The sequence below is a fragment of the Castor canadensis genome, chromosome 12 (assembly GCF_047511655.1).
Source record: "Castor canadensis chromosome 12, mCasCan1.hap1v2, whole genome shotgun sequence".
NCBI lineage: Eukaryota > Metazoa > Chordata > Mammalia > Rodentia > Castoridae > Castor > Castor canadensis.
In genome coordinates this window covers 91,533,931-91,551,421 of record NC_133397.1, presented here as the reverse complement: position 1 = coordinate 91,551,421, position 17,491 = coordinate 91,533,931, and the positions used below count along the sequence as shown (strand labels likewise).

The 17,491-nt window shown below is 36.0% G+C and overlaps 1 protein-coding gene across 3 annotated transcripts in view; it reads right to left on the bottom strand.

Annotated features, from left to right (window-relative positions):
• Mrps9 (mitochondrial ribosomal protein S9) overlaps positions 1 to 17,491 on the bottom strand; it is a 60,404-nt gene that overhangs the window by 42,231 nt on the left and 682 nt on the right. For all 3 annotated transcript variants that reach the window (XM_074050463.1, XM_020179668.2, XM_020179669.2), the window contains exon 2: positions 5,417 to 5,596. In XM_074050463.1, the coding sequence (XP_073906564.1) occupies positions 5,417 to 5,596 (180 nt within the window). The remainder of the gene's footprint in view (positions 1 to 5,416; positions 5,597 to 17,491) is intronic.

The following is a 17,491-nucleotide window of genomic DNA, read 5'->3' as shown; positions in this document are numbered from 1 at the left end:
CCAATCTACAAACACAAAAAGTATGAAACAAAACAAAACAAAAAACCCAAAACAGCATGACTCCTCCAAAAGTCAACAACCAACTCCACAATGAACTCTAATGATAGTGAAGTAGATGAAATCTCAGAAATTCATAAGAATGATTATAATAATTATCAAGGATTTAAAGAAGATATGAATAAATACCTGAATGAATTCAAAGAGATACAAATAAGCAAGAGAATACAAATAAACAGCTGCATGAAATAAGGAAGGCAATACAGGATATCAAAGAGGAATTCAGTAAAGATTAAAAATCTTTTTAAAAGTCTAACTGAAATCCTGGAAATAAAGCTAAATTTAAAAAAAAAAACTCTCAGCAGAAAACCTCACCAATAGACCGTATCAAACTGAAGATGGGACACCAGGGCTTGAAGATAAGGGGGAGGAATTAGAACAGTTCTAAGAGGAACATTCATAGCTATGAGTATCTTCATTAAAAAATGAGAAGCCAGGAGCTGGTGGCTCAAGCCTGTAACCCTAGCTCCTTGGGAGACTGAGATTAGGAGGATTATGTTTTGAGGCCAGTCTGGGAAAATACTTCATGAAACCCCCATCTCTAAAATAACCAGAGCAAGAATGGACTGGAGGTGTGGCTCAAGCAGTAGAGTGTCTGCTTTGCAAGTGTGTAGCCTGAGTTCAAACCCTAGTCCACCTCCCCAAAAAAATTAGAGAGATCTCAAATAGCCTAATGATGCACCTCAAGCTCTTAGAAAAACAAAACAAGTCAAGCCCAAAAATCAGTAGAGGAAAGAAATAATAGAGGAAGGGACAAAAATTAGTGAAATGGACACTAAAAGAATGACACAGAGTTGGTTCCTGGACACCCCTTAGCTAAACTAACCAAAACAAAAAGGGAGAAAAGACCCAAATTAATAAAATTATAGATGAGAAAGGGGATATTACTACAAATACCCATGAAATTCATATGATCAGTAGGTAAAATTTTGAAAACATACATCCTAATAACCTAGAAAATCCAGAACAAATAAATTTCTAAACACATGACCTATCAAAATTGAACTAAGAAGATATAAACAACTTAAACATATCTGTAAGTAGCAATGGTACTGAAGCTATAATAAAGAGATTCCCAACAAAGAAAATCTCAAGACCTGACAGCTGTACTGCTGAATTCAAAAGATCTTTAAAGAAGAACTAACATTAATGCTCCTCAAACTATCCCATAAAACAGAAATAGAAAGAACACTACCAAATTTATTCTATTACCCTCATACCAAAACTGGCTGAGATCACAACAAAAAAAGAAAATTGTAGGCCAATTTCCTTAATGAACATAGATGCAAAAATTCTCAAGAAAACTGCAAACTGAATTCAACAACACATTAAAAAGATCATATGTCATGAACAAGTTGTTTCCATTCCAGAGATGCAAGGATGGTTCCACAAACGCTAATAAATAAATATAATACAGCACATAAACAAAATCAAGGACAAAAAAAAAAATTACACAATTATCTCAATAGATGCAGAAAAAGCCTTTGACAAAATTCAACATCTGTTCATGATAAAAGCCCCAAAGAAACTAGGAATAGAAGGAACATACTTCAACATAATAAAAACTATACATGATAAACCTATAGCCAACATTAAACTAAATGGAGAAAAACTGAAAGCATTTCCCCTGGTCAGGAACGGGATATTTGTCCAGTCTTTCCACTCTTATTCAATTTAGTGGTTTAATTCTTAGCCAGAGCAGTAAGGCAGAAGAAAATAAATAAAAGGGATATAAATAGGAAAGGAAGAAGTCAAATTATCTATTTACAAAATATATAATTCTACACTTAAAAGACCCTAAAGACTCTACCAAAAAACTCTTAGATCTCATAAGTACCTTCAGCAAAGTAGCAAGACACAAAGTTAGTATACAAAAATCAGTAGCTTTTTTGCTTTACAAATATGAAGCCCTGAATTCAAATCCCAGTCTCACAGAAAAAAAAAAGTAGCTTTCCTATATACCAATAACAAATGGGCTAAGAAAGAACAATTCCATTCATAATAGCCTCAAAAAAAAAAAAAAAAACACAAAAATCTAGGAATAAACGTAACTAAGGAGGTGACAGGCCTTTACAATGACCAAAACTATAAAACACTGAAGAAATTGAAGACACTAGGAAATGGAAAGATCTCCCATGTTCATGGGTCAGAACACTCTGAAAATGGCTATATTACTGAAAGTGATCTACAGATTCAAGGCAATCCCCAACAAAACTGCAATGACATTCTTCACAGAAGTAAAAAAATCAATCCTAAAATTTATATGGAAACATGAAAGACCGTGAATAGCCAAAGTTATCCCTGAGCAAAAGAGTAATGCTAGAAGTATCACAATACCTGAATTCAACAGCATGGTACTAACCAATGGAATAGAAGACCAAGAAATAAACCCACATAGCTACAGCCATCTGATTTTTGACAAAGGTGCCAAAATCACAAATTGGAGAAGAGACATATTCTACAACAAACAGTATTGGGAAAACTGGACATCCACATTTAGAAGACTGAAACCAGACCCCTCTCTCTCACACTGTAAAAAATCAAATCAATATGGATCAAAGGCCTCAATACTTAACACCCAAAACTTTGAAATTGCTATAGGAAACACTTGAAGATATATAGGTTTTCTCAATAGGACTCCAATAGCTCAGGAAATAAGACCAAGAATTAATAAATGGGATTAGATCAAATTAAAAAGCTTCTGCACATCAAAGAAAACAATTATCAAAATGAAGAGACAGTTGATAAAATGCGAGAAAATGTTTGCCAGGTATTCAGACAAGAGATTAATATCCAGAATATATAAAAAGCTTAAAAATTAAGTAAAAGAATAAATAATGCAATTAATAAATGGGCAATTGGATTGAAGAGTTTTCAATAGAAGTACAAATGGTTAATAAACACATGGAGAAATGCTCAACATCCTTGGCCATAAAGGAAATGCAAATCAAAATGACACTGAGATTCATCTCACTCCAGTCAGATTGGCTATCATCAAGAAAACATACAAACAAATGTTGGTAAGGATGTGGAAAAAAGTAACTCTTTTGGACTATTGGAGGGAATAGTGTAGCAACTATAGAAGTAAGAAGGTTCAAAAAAAAAAAGCCCTAAAAATAGAACTCCCATATGATCCTGCTATACCACTGGGCATATATCTGAAGAAATTTAAGTCAGCATACAATAAAGATGCCTGTGCACCCACCTTTATTGCAGCAGTATTCACAAGTCAAGCTATGGAATCAGTGTAGATACCCATCAACTGATAAATGGTTAAAGAAAATGCAGTAGATATACACAATTTGGCCACACATGAAATTGTTGCAGGAAAATGCACAGAACTGGAGACCATCATGTTAAGAAAAATAAACCAGGGCTGGCGGAGGACTGGAGGCATAGCTCAAGTGGCACAGCGCCTGGTTTGCAAGCCTGAAGCCCTGAGTTCGAACCCTAGTACTGTTAAAAAAAAAGTGACATGAATGTAAAATGAGGAATGTTTTGGGGTGTGTATGCGGGAAATCAGTGAAAAGGGGAAGGGTAAAAGGAGAAGGTGATGGGGGTGAATGTTATGGACGTACATTATATGCATGTATGGATGTATGGAAATTTCACCCCTTTGCACCAGAAATACACACTAACAAAATAGCAAAAAATAAAAAAATAAAAAAATAAATTACCCATAAATAAAAGACAGGGACAGATGACTTTACTGGTGAATTCACCTAAATATTTAAAGAAGAATTAATGCCAATTCTTAATAAACTCTTGCAAAACAGAAGAGAACACTATCTCACTGTATGAAACCATTATTATTCTGTATCAATATCAGACGAAGACATTGTAAGAAAATTACAAATCAAGTGGTTGTGGTGGTGCACACTTATAATCCTAGCACTTGGGAAGCCAAGGCAGGAGGCCAGCCTGGGCTACATAGAGACCTTGTCTTAAATAAATAAAACAAAATGATTATATAAACTGATGAAGTGGAATCAAGCTCATGAACACAAAGTTGGTTTGACATCTAAAACCAATCAACATAATATCATATTAATAGAATAAAACCCCAGAACACGATCATAAAAAAGCAGAAAAAGCATTTGACAATATCCAACCCATCAACAACAACAAAAAAACTGCAACAAACTGCATATGAAAAGTATCTTTCTTGAGCCTGATAAAAAGCATTTGTGAAAAGCCTATAGCCAACATCATACTTCATGATGAAAAAATGAGTATTTCATCCTAAACTCAGGAACAAGAGAAGAATGTCTTCTGTCACTTTCCACTCAACATTGCTGAAGGTAATAGCAAGGTCAATTAGGTAAGAAAAAGAAATAGAAAGCATCCAGTCTGGAAAAGAGAAGTAAAACCATTCCTACTGACAGTTTATCTATCTATATCTAGTGTTACATTACAGGTGACGGTGTAATAGAAATCCTAGGGAATCCACTAAAAAACTAGGAAAATTGGTAAATGAGTTCAGCAAGGTTATAGATTTAAGGTCAGTATGCAAAAACATACATGCTATATACAAAAACGCAACTGTATAAACCTGAAATAAAGAACCCAGAAAGAAAACTAAGAAAGCAATTCTACTTACAGTAGGATTTAAAAAAAAAAAAAAAAAGAAACTAAGAAATAAATTTAACAAAAGTACCAAACTTAAAACTATGAAAACTACAAAACAATCACTAAGGGAAATTAAAAATCTAAATAAACAGAAGCACATCCCATGCGCATGGATCAGAGCTTAACATTAAGATGGCAACATCCCCAAAACTACTCTTGAGATTCAGCAAGAATCAAAATTCTAGGTGGTTCTTTGTAGAAATTGATAAGCCAATCCTAAAATTTCATACAAAAACTCAAGAGACACAAGGTAACAACAATTCCCTTGGAAAAAAAAAAGGAAACTAGGAACATGTCCTCATTTTGAAAATCCAAGTGTATATTTGAGCTGATAAAAATATTGGGCAAGGCTTACTTATTGGATCCCATAAATGGGACTCTATTTCCATTACTATGTTTTATCAGTTCTTAGACAGCAGAGTCTAAGACTACACAAAAGCACAAATGTTTCCAAATAGTGTGTAAGCATTCACAGTTCTTCTATGACTCTGAGTAGAGAAAAGTATCCATTTCTGGTTAAAATATAAAACTCTCCATACTTTGTGATGCTTCATGCGGAGTGGCATCTCTTTGAAATCATGGTTCCAACATACAAAGTATAGGGCATTTTTCCTTATTTTGACAGTTTGATTAAAATTTACAGAGCTGATGTGCTTATGCTAAAGAAAAGTGCTTTCAATATCTACAACTTTATAGCAATTACTTCTCCAATGGAGTTAACTGTACTTACATCAATATCCTCTTGGGTAAAAGTTTCTGGATCTTCTCCCATCATGTTGGCTAAATGTCTTTTTCCTATGTTGAACTCTTCAATCTGCTTTTTAATAAAATCCTGTGTGTATGTTTCACGTCTTAAGGCCGGAACATTTTTCTTTGTTGTAATAACTGTGGTATGTATTGGCTTTAATATCTAACAGAAAATATAAATGGAAAGAAAAGCAAATATCTGAAATTAAACAGCAATCTAAGAGGCCATTGTCTCTGAATCAAACAGGTAGTCAAGCAGTTATCTTTTTTATAATAATCCTTAGTCAACGGGATTCCAGAAACAAAGTAAAAAGCACTCCTCCCCCCCAATCTTGCTTACAAAGTAGATTAAACCACTAGCATTTCAAGATACCTGTGGATGGTTATGCTACACCTTCTTATCTACCATAAACATTCATATCAGGTACTAATTAGTCAGTGGTGGTATGTCACACACATGGTATAAAGAGGAGAGAGGCCAGTGCACATGCAGCCCAGCAGACATGGGAGTAAATGACACATATCTGGGGCTCGTATCCTTGGTCTGTGGATCCTTAACTTGTCTGAGAGTAAAAACACAGCCTAAGTAGGTTTGGCTTAGTTTGGGACTTCAGTCCACTATCCTTATATTATATTAATACAACGAAGAACTGTTTCACGGCCATGCACTGGTGGCTCACACCTGTAATCCTAACTACTCAGGAAGCAGACAAGAGGATGAAGGCTGGAAGCCAGCCTGGGCAAATAGTTTGGAAGACCCTATCTCAAAAATACCCAAAACAAAACAAGGTTGGCAGAGTAGCTCAAGTGGCAGAGTGCCTGCCTAGCAAGCATGAGGCACTGAGTTCAAACCCCAGTACTGCCAAAAAAAGAAAAAAAATTGTTTTGTACACATGCATGAAAATGAAAGAATGATAGCTGTTGAAATTATTCCAGGAATGGGGGGAGGTGGGTATGAAGGAGAACAGCAGAGGGGGTGCGTTCAAGCATGACATATTTGGTGTATTGTAAGAACTTTTGTAAATGCCACAATGTACCCCCACCCAGCAAAAAAAAAAAAAAAATTTTCACTAAACACTGAGATTTCTTCTTACTAATATAGAAATAAAGGCTTTCCTATTGGTCCTCTTATGTTACAGTATTAGGAATTTCCTTCCAAGACATTAACATTTCATTTTCAATAAAGGGTTCTAAAGAGCCAGAAAAAAAAATGTTTTCAAATGACATTCAGTTGCATTCTGCAGCTGGATATAACTAAAACAGATCTTGCTGGCCCTGGCTTTTCCTAAGATCTTAAATCTTTATCCCTACCCCAATATTTCTAAACATTCTTAATATTCAGACTTAAAACTGCAATCCTGGTAACATACTTATTGTCCTTTTCATAAACATCAAAATCTCTCACATACATCATCCACCAGACCATTCCCCCCACATCTTTCTCCTTCCACCTGAGAATCTTAAATTCAGATCACTCTATAGTAACTGTCATGGTAATGACAATGAAAATATTACAATCTCCAATTAATGGTAAAAATTATGTTCTTAGATGCTTCCAAAGTAACACAGTTAAAGATGCATCTTCCTACTGTTTAATGGGTAAGAAATGACTATTTAATATTCTATGAAACTAAGTATTTTTCCCCTTGGAGAGGACAAAGGAGCTTCTGCTTTTTAAATACATTATTAATCAATAATCATTTTCTTATAATGCTTTGTAAAGACACTGTTACTATCAGTGAGTAAAAAAAGACACAACTTTCTTATTGCAGATTGTTCCCCTCATCCAGTTTTGCTTTCCCTGGCTTCAGTTACCTGTAGTTGAAGGATGAGTATAGTGCAGTAATTTATTTTGAGATGAAGACATAACACATTCACCTAACTTTTATTACAGTATAGTGTATAACTGCTGTATTATTGTTGTCAATCTCTTATTGTGCCTAATTCATAAATTAAACTTTATCATAAGTATGCATATACTGGAAAAATATACAGTTTGGTACTATTTGCAGTTTCACAAATCTACTGTGAGTCTTGGAATCCTTCCCCTGTGGGTAATGGGGGAGGGGTAGGGGGGACTATTAGTTATAGTTAGCCTGTTCTTTTAGACACAGCTGGTTTTCCCCTCCCCTGCCCACCGCCAAGTGTCACTAGCATCAACTCCCTGCCTCAGTAGTTTATCACCACATGATTTTAATGTTTTACAAGGAGTTGTTTGTTTTGGGTTAAAAACCATAAAATAATTCCATGTCTTATTTGAGCAATGAAGACTCTTGCTCCCCATATTCAAAACAAAGACAAAATGTTTTTCTCCCCAAGAAACATGGCAGTCATGAACTTGGGGCCAAAAGTTAACAGTCACAGATCAGAGGTAATTCTCTCCAATTTTCCATTGCCAAAAGGATAATTACACTGCTGGTTTTGTAAATACTATGATTTTTGTCCATGGTTAAAACAATTTACTTGCAATGCAGCTGAACCCAGAATTCAAAAAAATCCAGAAGATACTTTTTTAGATTATTACCACTACACTTCCCACCATCACATACACAGCATTAGGAGGAGAAAGGAACCTCTCAGTGAATATTGTTCTGTTCTCTGCAGTAAGGAATTGTAGAGGGAGAACAAGACCAGGGAGGAGAGGGATGAGCTTGACTTTGGGAATGCTGAGTTTCAGATATCTGATGGACCTCCCAAGAGGCAGATGGCTGTATGGGTGTGTGTTCAGGAGAGACCTGAAGTAGAGGTAAGGGTCTGTTAAAAATCCATGAGATATGTATGCTGACACCATTGGAGTAGAGGAAATGGCAGGCATGAATAAGTGTCAGAAAGAGAAGTCTCTGTATTATATTAAGAAGCAAAACACGACTGGAGGTGTGGCTCAAGCAACAAAGTACCTGCTTTGCAAGTACAAAGTCCTGAGTTCAAACCCCAGTCTCACCAAAACAGAAAAGAAAAAAAATGGTCACAAGAAGCAAAACATCTTACAGATGAGGAAGAGTAGGCAAAAAGGTAAAGCTGCTTGTCTTATAGTCACTTTTGTGGAATAGGAGATGAGATGGTCTGCTGAGAGTAAAGAGGGTTAGGTTTGATGGACTGAATACTTCATATTCAAATGGCAATGATGCAGTTTAAAGAGTAGACAGAGACAGGTACAGTGGCTCCATCTGTAATCCGAGCCACTTGGTAGGTTGAGATTGGGAGGATCGTGGTTTGAGGCTAGCTGAGGCAAAAAGTCTGCAAGACCCCATGTCAATCAAGGGCAGGGTTCTTCATGCACCTGTCACCTCTGCTACACAGGGAAGCACAAATAGAAGAATCGTGGTCCTGGACAGCCTGGGCATGAACCAAGATCCTATCTGGAAGAGTGGCTCAAGTGGTACCATGCCTGCCTAGCAAGTGTAGGTAGGCCCTGAGTTCAACCCCCAGCAGTGCCAAAAACAACCAACCAAACAAGAGATAAAGTGTAGATAGGAAAAGAAAATTGTAAGAAAATATTAGAAAAACATTTAAGTATCTACTTGTACTTACACACCATACTTGTGAACTAAAATACCAAAAAAGTAGATAGGAATCTACATTCATACAATATAAGTAATATTTTCTTTCCTGTAGATTCCTTTGTGTGTTTCAGTGGTATGTTCAATATACTCTTTAAAGCAGCATGTTAGGATGGACTGGAGTCTTCAGCATTACAAAGTTTTTCAGTCCCATAAAATACTTTTATCTGGAATTCAATTCTGTTGGATTAAAGCATCATCACTCATGGTTTTCATTTAAGTTTTATGCCACTTAGGTTGGTCTTTTTTTTTCCTGACATAATCTTGAGTTTTTAATGGATGAAAATATCCCATTTACATTGGTATTAACAACTATTATGTTTTATCATTTATCTTTTGTTTGTGAAACAGGGTCTTGTTATGTAGCCCAGGTTAGTCTTGAACTCATAATCCTACTGCCTCAGCCTCTCAAGTGCTGGGATTACAGGTGTGCACCACTGCTCATTTATCTTTTTGATCTTTATACTTTTTAATGCATCCTTATTTTCTTTTTCGTGTGTTTTTTTTTTTTTTTTTTTGTCTTTCACTCTGACAATTTGGATAGTAAATAATCTGGTCTTATTTTACTAATGTGCCTCTGAATCCCCCTCCCCCCAGAATCCCACTGGCCTATTATGCTTGTGGGTCATGGCAATGTCCCTCTGTTCTCCGTATGTATCAGTTTCTCTTAGTTTTATCTCTTGCCCTTTGCTTCTACATTCTGCACAGTGTTTAAACTTTTACTTCAGGGCTCTTTCCCTCTTTCTGCAGTATCAATTCTGCTTACTGTAGCCACTCTGAACTTTTAGTTTTTTGTATCACTGGACTATATTCAAAATTCATGCCTCTGCAGTTTCTTTTAAATATATTTTCTTTCCTAATCCTGTGTCATCCAGCTCTCCCTCACCCAAACTTTCTTAGATCATCCTTGACAATGTGAAGTAGCTGGGGTAAAATATAGTAGTCCCCACTTGCCCACAGAGGGCTACATTCCAAGCCCCCACAGCTGATGCTTAAAATCACAATTCTGAACCCCTATGTACTTTTTCTTACACACACATAGCTACAGAAGATTAATTTATAAAGTGGGCACAGTAAGAGATTAACATAATAGGATAATTAAAACCATATGCTGAAATAAGTTACGTGAATGTGGTATCTCTCTTGAAGGAGTCAACACAAGTATGTTTGGACTGCAGCTGACCACAAGTAATGGAAATCACAAAAAGCAACTCACAGGGGGGCGGGGGATGGGGGGAGAAATGGCCCAAACAACATATGCACACATGAATAAATGAATAATAAAAAAAAAAGAAGCAAAGCACAAGTAAGTGGGGACTACTGTAGTTCTTCCATTTTGCTGAATAAGCTCCCTTTGTATTGTTCTCATCTATCTCTTCCACACTGTTCTGTTTCTTCTTTGGTTGCTACTACATTTTAGCACTTTCTCAAGCAAAAGAATTGATTATTGTGGTGAAGATTTATTTCTTCACTTGATTAAAAATTTTGTGCTTATCTATATTCTCTGGAGGTTGTGACACAAGATGGCAACTCTCCTAGTTTTAATATAAATAAGGTTTAAATACATTTACAAAATGTTTTATTGTTGTTCACTTGAAAAGAGCTTTTTAAAATGCCCCTAATTTGCCATTTTTCATAAAAGCTCTTTAGCTCTTTTTCAAATACATAGCTACACACTACTTAACAATATGATATTCTGGAAACTCGTAATACTTGTTAAATGTACAAAGCTATCACGGCATCAATGCTAAGCTACTGAATGTATTTATTAAATGTTCTGAATTATCTTAGAAAGGAATTCATACAAAAATATTTACATTCAAAGGAGTCTATTATTCATTAGCACAATCCATTAAATAAGGTAAAGCTGAGAGTAAAAAAACTAGATGTTCAACCCAAAACACCAAGAATTCCTGGAGAAAATTTCTTTGCCATTGTTAAAAACAATTCCCAACAAAATTTTATACAGGTTCCATTTCTAACTGAAAAGCTACGATAAGAATTTTCACCAGACTTTGTTTATGGAATGTATAGATACAACCTGACAGATCTGTTTCTTTTAAAAGACAATCAGAGGGTCAGACAAGTATAATTTCAATCCAGCAGGCTGCCAAAAAAGCAGACACATCCTGACAGCAGTGACGTCCTGAATTTGGCCAAATGCCAGTGTTAACATTACTTCTGTGCTATTACAGCAGTATTAGGAGTTTCCTTTTAGTTTAATTGGGTAAAAATGGAACAAAGAATGTGCTGCTACTTTGAATTTAAAAAGGCAGAAAAAAGTACTTCTAGGAATTTTAAAAAACATAATCATATAGTAGAAAATCTGAATAGATACAACGTATGGACTCAGAGTGGTTACAGTAACCTTTTTGAATAGGTATATACTTGTATCAATTGGAGGTCTCTGGACAGCAAGCAAAGAAAGCACTATGGTTTACCTAAGCAAAAGAGACATTTCTCAGAATGCTATTAGGAGCCCACAAGATGACAACTGAACACAGGTAGGATCCAAGGAATCTCTGGCAATTGGAAAATAGGAGATGCAATGATCTGCAGCAGGTTCAATGTAGTCGGAATGTGACCAATAAGATGAAATGAATTCCAACCATCTTGTCTCTACGTTCAAGATCTCAAAGGAATGCTTATCTACTGGGGCAACCTTGGGCCAGGTGCCTCAGATAATAGTTCTTTTGGGCTATATTTAATGGCAAAGAACTAATTCCTCCTGAGGAAACTGAGACACTGTCATGAAGGGTAAATGAATGCCAGGTTAAACAAAAAAAGAAAATTTACTACACTGCTGACAAATTTTCACCATTCATACACATCCCACAAACTGTTATAAACCAAGCGATTTTACTACTTACCAATCCAATAAAACATATGAACTTTGAATCATAATTGAAACATGCCAACTTTAAAAGGTTATTGTTGGATAATTAGGGAAATTTGAACATAGACTGTTCAAATATAATAGATGATATTAAGAAATTATTGTTCACTGTTAAATATGGTAGGAGCATGGAAACTATGTTTAAAAGAATATATGAGAAACGTATATTCAAATATTAGAATAGCAAAATGTCTCAGATTTACATTAAGTGCCTCCAGGAGGTGGTGGGAGTAAAGTGGAAAGAGAGATGAAACAAGATTGAGAAAACATAATTGCTGAAGCTGGAAGACAAATACATGGGGCCCATTCAATTATTCCATTTTTGTATATGTTTGAAATTTCTCATAATAAACTACTTTACAAATTCATTTCACATCTCTGAACAACTACTATAGGCCAGGCTCTGTACATTTTCAGAGAAACTGGGTACTGTTAGAATGAGAATGTTAGCATAATGAGGTAAGGAAACATGATAAAGATGAAGTTTTCTTTAACACTACTAATCCTACCTGTCAAAAAGAATAATGTAGTAGATATTTGCATGTACATATAATGTGCACTCACTTGCATACACATATGCCTATACATAAGAATGGTGTGTGTGTGGTGTTCTTTTTTGCAATAGGGGATGGGGGTTTCCTCACTATGTTGCTCAAGCTGGTGTTGAACTCCTGGACTCAAGCAATCCTTTCAAACAATTCTAAGTCTCATAGCCTGAAACTACTGGAGCATGCCACTGCATTAGGCTCATGTGTTTAAGAAACAGTGAGCATCTCTGGGCTACTTGTAGACACTGTACTAGGCAGCATAGTGGGGATAGAGTTCCCCACACACAAAACAGATAATAGCAAAAGTATATGTGGGTCTCCCACTGTTGTAAGCAGCTTTCAAGATGGCTCTGCTTCCTGGTGTTGATACTCTTGTGCCATCCTCTCTTCCTTTGAATGCAGGCTGGACCTAGTGACTTGATTCTCTTATGAGAATATAAGTTTTAAAAGATAGGTATCACTTCTAAGATTAGGTTACAAAAAGACTGTCTTCTCTCTTGTTCACCCTTTGTTGATTAATCTAGGGGAAGCAAGATGTGGTGAGCTTCCCTACAGAGAGGTTCACTTGCAAGAACAGAACTCTGGCTAATAGCCAACAAAGAACTGGGGCCAACAACCTGCAAGGATCTAAACAATCACATTGAGAGCAGATGTGAGGTGGATTCTCTCTCAGCAGAGCCTTGCAATGACTGTAGCCCCTGCCAACAACTGTACTGCTATCTGAATACAGACACTGGGCAAGAGTTGTTGACAAAGGTGGGCCTGGAGCCTTGGTCCCTAAAAACTGAGATAACAAATGCCTGTTAACCTATGTTTTGGAGTGATTTATTACACAGCAATAAATAATACATTCATCGTCCTAATTACAATCATCAAGTTTACCTTTTTGTTTTAGAAGGAAAAGAGGGGTGAGGATGATGGTGGCACCTATTATCGTGCTTTCTTTAAATAAGAAATTTACAAATTGCTACATGAGAAAAAATCCTAATGTAGGGGTATTTTCATAATTAAAGTGATGAGGAACACACTAAAGTCTGCCTATGTAAGGATACATGACATCTAAAAGAGAACAACTTATTCTGCCAAGGGGGATTTTCCTCCAATGCTAATAAACTAGGATTAAAAATACATATTCAGGGCTAGCAGCATGACTTAAATGGTAGAGTGCTTGCCTAGCAAAGTGTGAGGCCCTGAGTTCAAACCTCAGTATTGCAAAAGAAAATTAAAAAAAGAATGTCATTTTCCCCCAGTACCACTATATATATATACATATATATGTGTGTACATATATACATATATACATATATATATGTGTACATATATACATATACATACATATATATGTGTGTATATATATATATACATACATATATATATGTGTATATATATATATATGTGTATATATATATATATGTATGTATATACATACCCACCCATATACATACATACATATAATTTTTTTCAAGGGCTGGGGACAACAGCCTACAAGGATCTAAACAGCCACATTGAGAGCAGTGGATTCTTTCCCAGTAGAGCCTTGCACCTTGCAGTAATTACTGTAGCTCAGTAGTAGGGCACCTGGCTAGCATGCACCAGGCCCCTGGGTCTAATCCCCAGCAAAGAAAAAAAAAAAAAAAAAAGCCTATGTTCATATACATATATGTCTAAATACATATGTTCAAAAATTATCTGAGGAAGAACATGAATAATTTACAGAAGTGTATAAAGCATCTGATACAAACCAAAGTAAAAAAATTTTTTTTTTCAGCCAAGGTCTCACTTTGTAACTCAGGCTGGTCTGGAACTTGCTAAGTATCCCAGGATACCCTCAAACTTGGATCCCCTGCCTCAGTCTCCCAAGTGCTAGGATCATAGTTTACAAATACCCAGTTTACAAATCAATTTTAAAATGTGCTTTTCAAAGCATTTTTTTTAGCTATTTGTCAAAAAATATTATTAACACTTTACTACTACCAATGGGATGCTGCGATAAGTATAGGATGTTACAGCTTCCAGGAGTTCACAAGAGACAAAACAAACAAGTACTTTAGACAGACAGGAATGTGTTTACAGTGAAACCAAAATATACCAAATGTCATTGATCATTTTGGTCTGGAAGCCAGTTCAAATCAATAAAGACATACTGGTTTGGTAAAAATGGAATGTTTAGGCACTAAAAAGTGCTCAGTAGGAAATAAAAATTAAGAAAATATTTTACCAATATTTTGTAGCAGTATTTTTCAAAATAGCAATTGGCCCACTTTTTATTTTAAAAATTATGACTATATAAAAAACTAAATTAACATTCCTATACTAAATTATGCTCATAAGAGGATTTAAGAATTAATCCATAACCTTTGTAGAACACCATGAAAGGAAACTGTCCACTGCCCATAATAATGCCAACAGTTTTCATTTGTGACATGTTAAAAAAAAAAATTAAGTACCTTAGCATAATAAAGCAGACCATTCTCTGATGCCTACCAAACTTCAAGTCTCTTTGTCACCACTGAAACTGAAGGAAAACCTGAATAAAACTGCCATCTTTCACTAGCTTTTTTACCTATTTTAGAGGTCATCTAGCTAAATAGTGTACTCCCATTAATTTGCTACAGATAACATCTATGACTATGGGCCAGGTGGTAGACATTGTCTACATTTTTCCAAGAACTTGGAGGAATCTCAAATCCACTGAAACCAGCAGCCCTTCCCAGAACCTGCACAAACATCTAATGCATCTAAGTCTTTTGATTTCATGCTAACACCACCATTTTCTGAATGGGTGTCCCGTGAAGAGTCATGAAGTTGATCACATATGCACATTTCCCCTATTACTGCACATTTCCCTATTTCCAATCACCTTTCCCCATGCCTCCAACAACACTTTCTTTATTCCATAAATACCCTTAAACCTTAGTCTCCGAAAGGCAGATTTGAGACGTGTTCTCCCATCTCCACATTGGGAAAAAGGGAACTCTTTTCCAAAATTCATTCAGTGAGTGGCACACTGTGTTTGTACAAAATGTGCCTGGCTCTTACCCAAACCCTAAGCTATAACCAATTACTTATTGTTGTCAAGATCCACTACTACTCTGTGCTTCTCTCTACCTTTGTGTACCTATTATGTCTTTCTGGAACAGAATACCTCTGTCATTTTTGTTTGTAAAATTCCTAATTGCTGCTGAAGGCTCTACTTTACTATCATCTCCACCGGGAAGCTGCCCATGATCACATATCTACCCTCTATTACTCTAGTATGAATTAGGCTCTTAACTTCTGCGCTCTTTGGTAGTTCTCTATAAATCTCACAGTACACTGTAGATCCCTGATATTCATGGATGTATTGTCTGAAAAGCTCTGTGCTCCAAAGCTGGAACATTCAGATACCTAGTATCTCACTGAGGCACTAACATGAACATGCGTTCCACAAGACTGGCTGGCAGGAAGAAGGAAGTCTACTGGAAAGGGTCTCAACTGAGAACCCAGGACTGAGATCTCAGAAGTCATCCCTTAACAAAACTTGTTTCCTTCTCTTTGCTGCATCAATATTTCTCAAATTTTAAGTGATCCAAAGATAACTGCCACAAATACATAATTACACATAAAAAGACACAAAAAAAACACCCTCTACAAGATGCACTTGATTATTATTCTATTCTCCCTACTCCTTTCAAGTTGTTTGTAACCTCTGAAGAGATTTCATAACTAATGAGTTGTGACCCAAATCTGAAAAAAAAGGGGGGGAGAGGTAAGGGGGGGCATAATGTTCTAGTCACTCATAAAAGTGATTAAAAATTTTATTTTATGAAACATGGGCCCTAAGAGAAATACAGCCATCAATATTGGATATGGGAGTGGATAAGTGTTTCTTAACATGAATATTAAGAAACATTAATATGTAAGACAAGATCTGTATCAAAAACAAAGGGCCTTATGAATGTCTTTAGCTGTATATTTGGCCTCATTAAGGATCTAAAGCAATCAGTTAAGTTTTTCAGTTATATCTGAGTACTTCATGAAGCAAATGTATGCTGTGGTGGTATTGATGAATTTGGAGATTCAGCAGTGTCAGGACCATTCCCTGAGTGTTAAGGATTGAAGCTCTCAGGTAATTGTTTGACTGTAAGTTGTTTACCTCACAGTGCCTGGCTCAGAGGCCTCTGTAAACACTTGCCATATTGGGGGCTGGGATAGGCTTTACTTCAAGAGTGATCAGGGGAACAAAAAGTAGAAAAAAAATCAGTCTTCACCCATCTTATTATAATGAATATAATAAACTCTACTGTAGACAGAAAAAGACACTCATACATCAGTGATAAAATGTGAATTGCTAAAGCCTTTATGGACAGTTATATGAAAAACAGTTATTAGAATTTAAGATGCACACATCCCTTTGCAGCAGTAACCTCACAAATGAAATCTCTCCCACAGAAATGAAAGCATTAGTACCTAAAAACTAGAACTAGATGTTTACTGCAACACTATTAGTAGGAAGAAAGCACTTATTTCTAAAGCAATTATAAATGCTTTAGAAACATAACAGGAAACTTGCAAGGATTTCTATTATACTTGTAAGTTAGAAAAGCAAAAAGAATGCAATCCAATACGGCTCCATTTTATTTTTTAAAAAGTAAGGATGTTTGTACATGATTATAAGAGCATGGAGAAAGACACAAGGAAAAACACAAGGTTCAGAGGTGTACCACTCGCCCCATATACACATTGTCAACAATAAAAATATCCTGCATGTTCTAGTTCCTTTCATATTTAATGTGGACACTGGAAGGATATACTCAAAGCAGTTGTCCCTCTGTCTACTCTTCTTGCTGTACACTACCTGACAATCTAATTCATCTCAAAGGCTTCAATTACCACCTAAAGGTGGTAACAGTGAACACACACCCCGCTATGGGCCTACAGGAAATCCCCGAGTGGACATTCCACAGAAGCCTAGAACACAGCTACATCTCACACTAAACTACTTTTCTTCCCTTGCTGGGACTAGCCAGTGAACTGGCACTAATCAGCCGGAGCGAGGTGCCGCAGCTGTGACG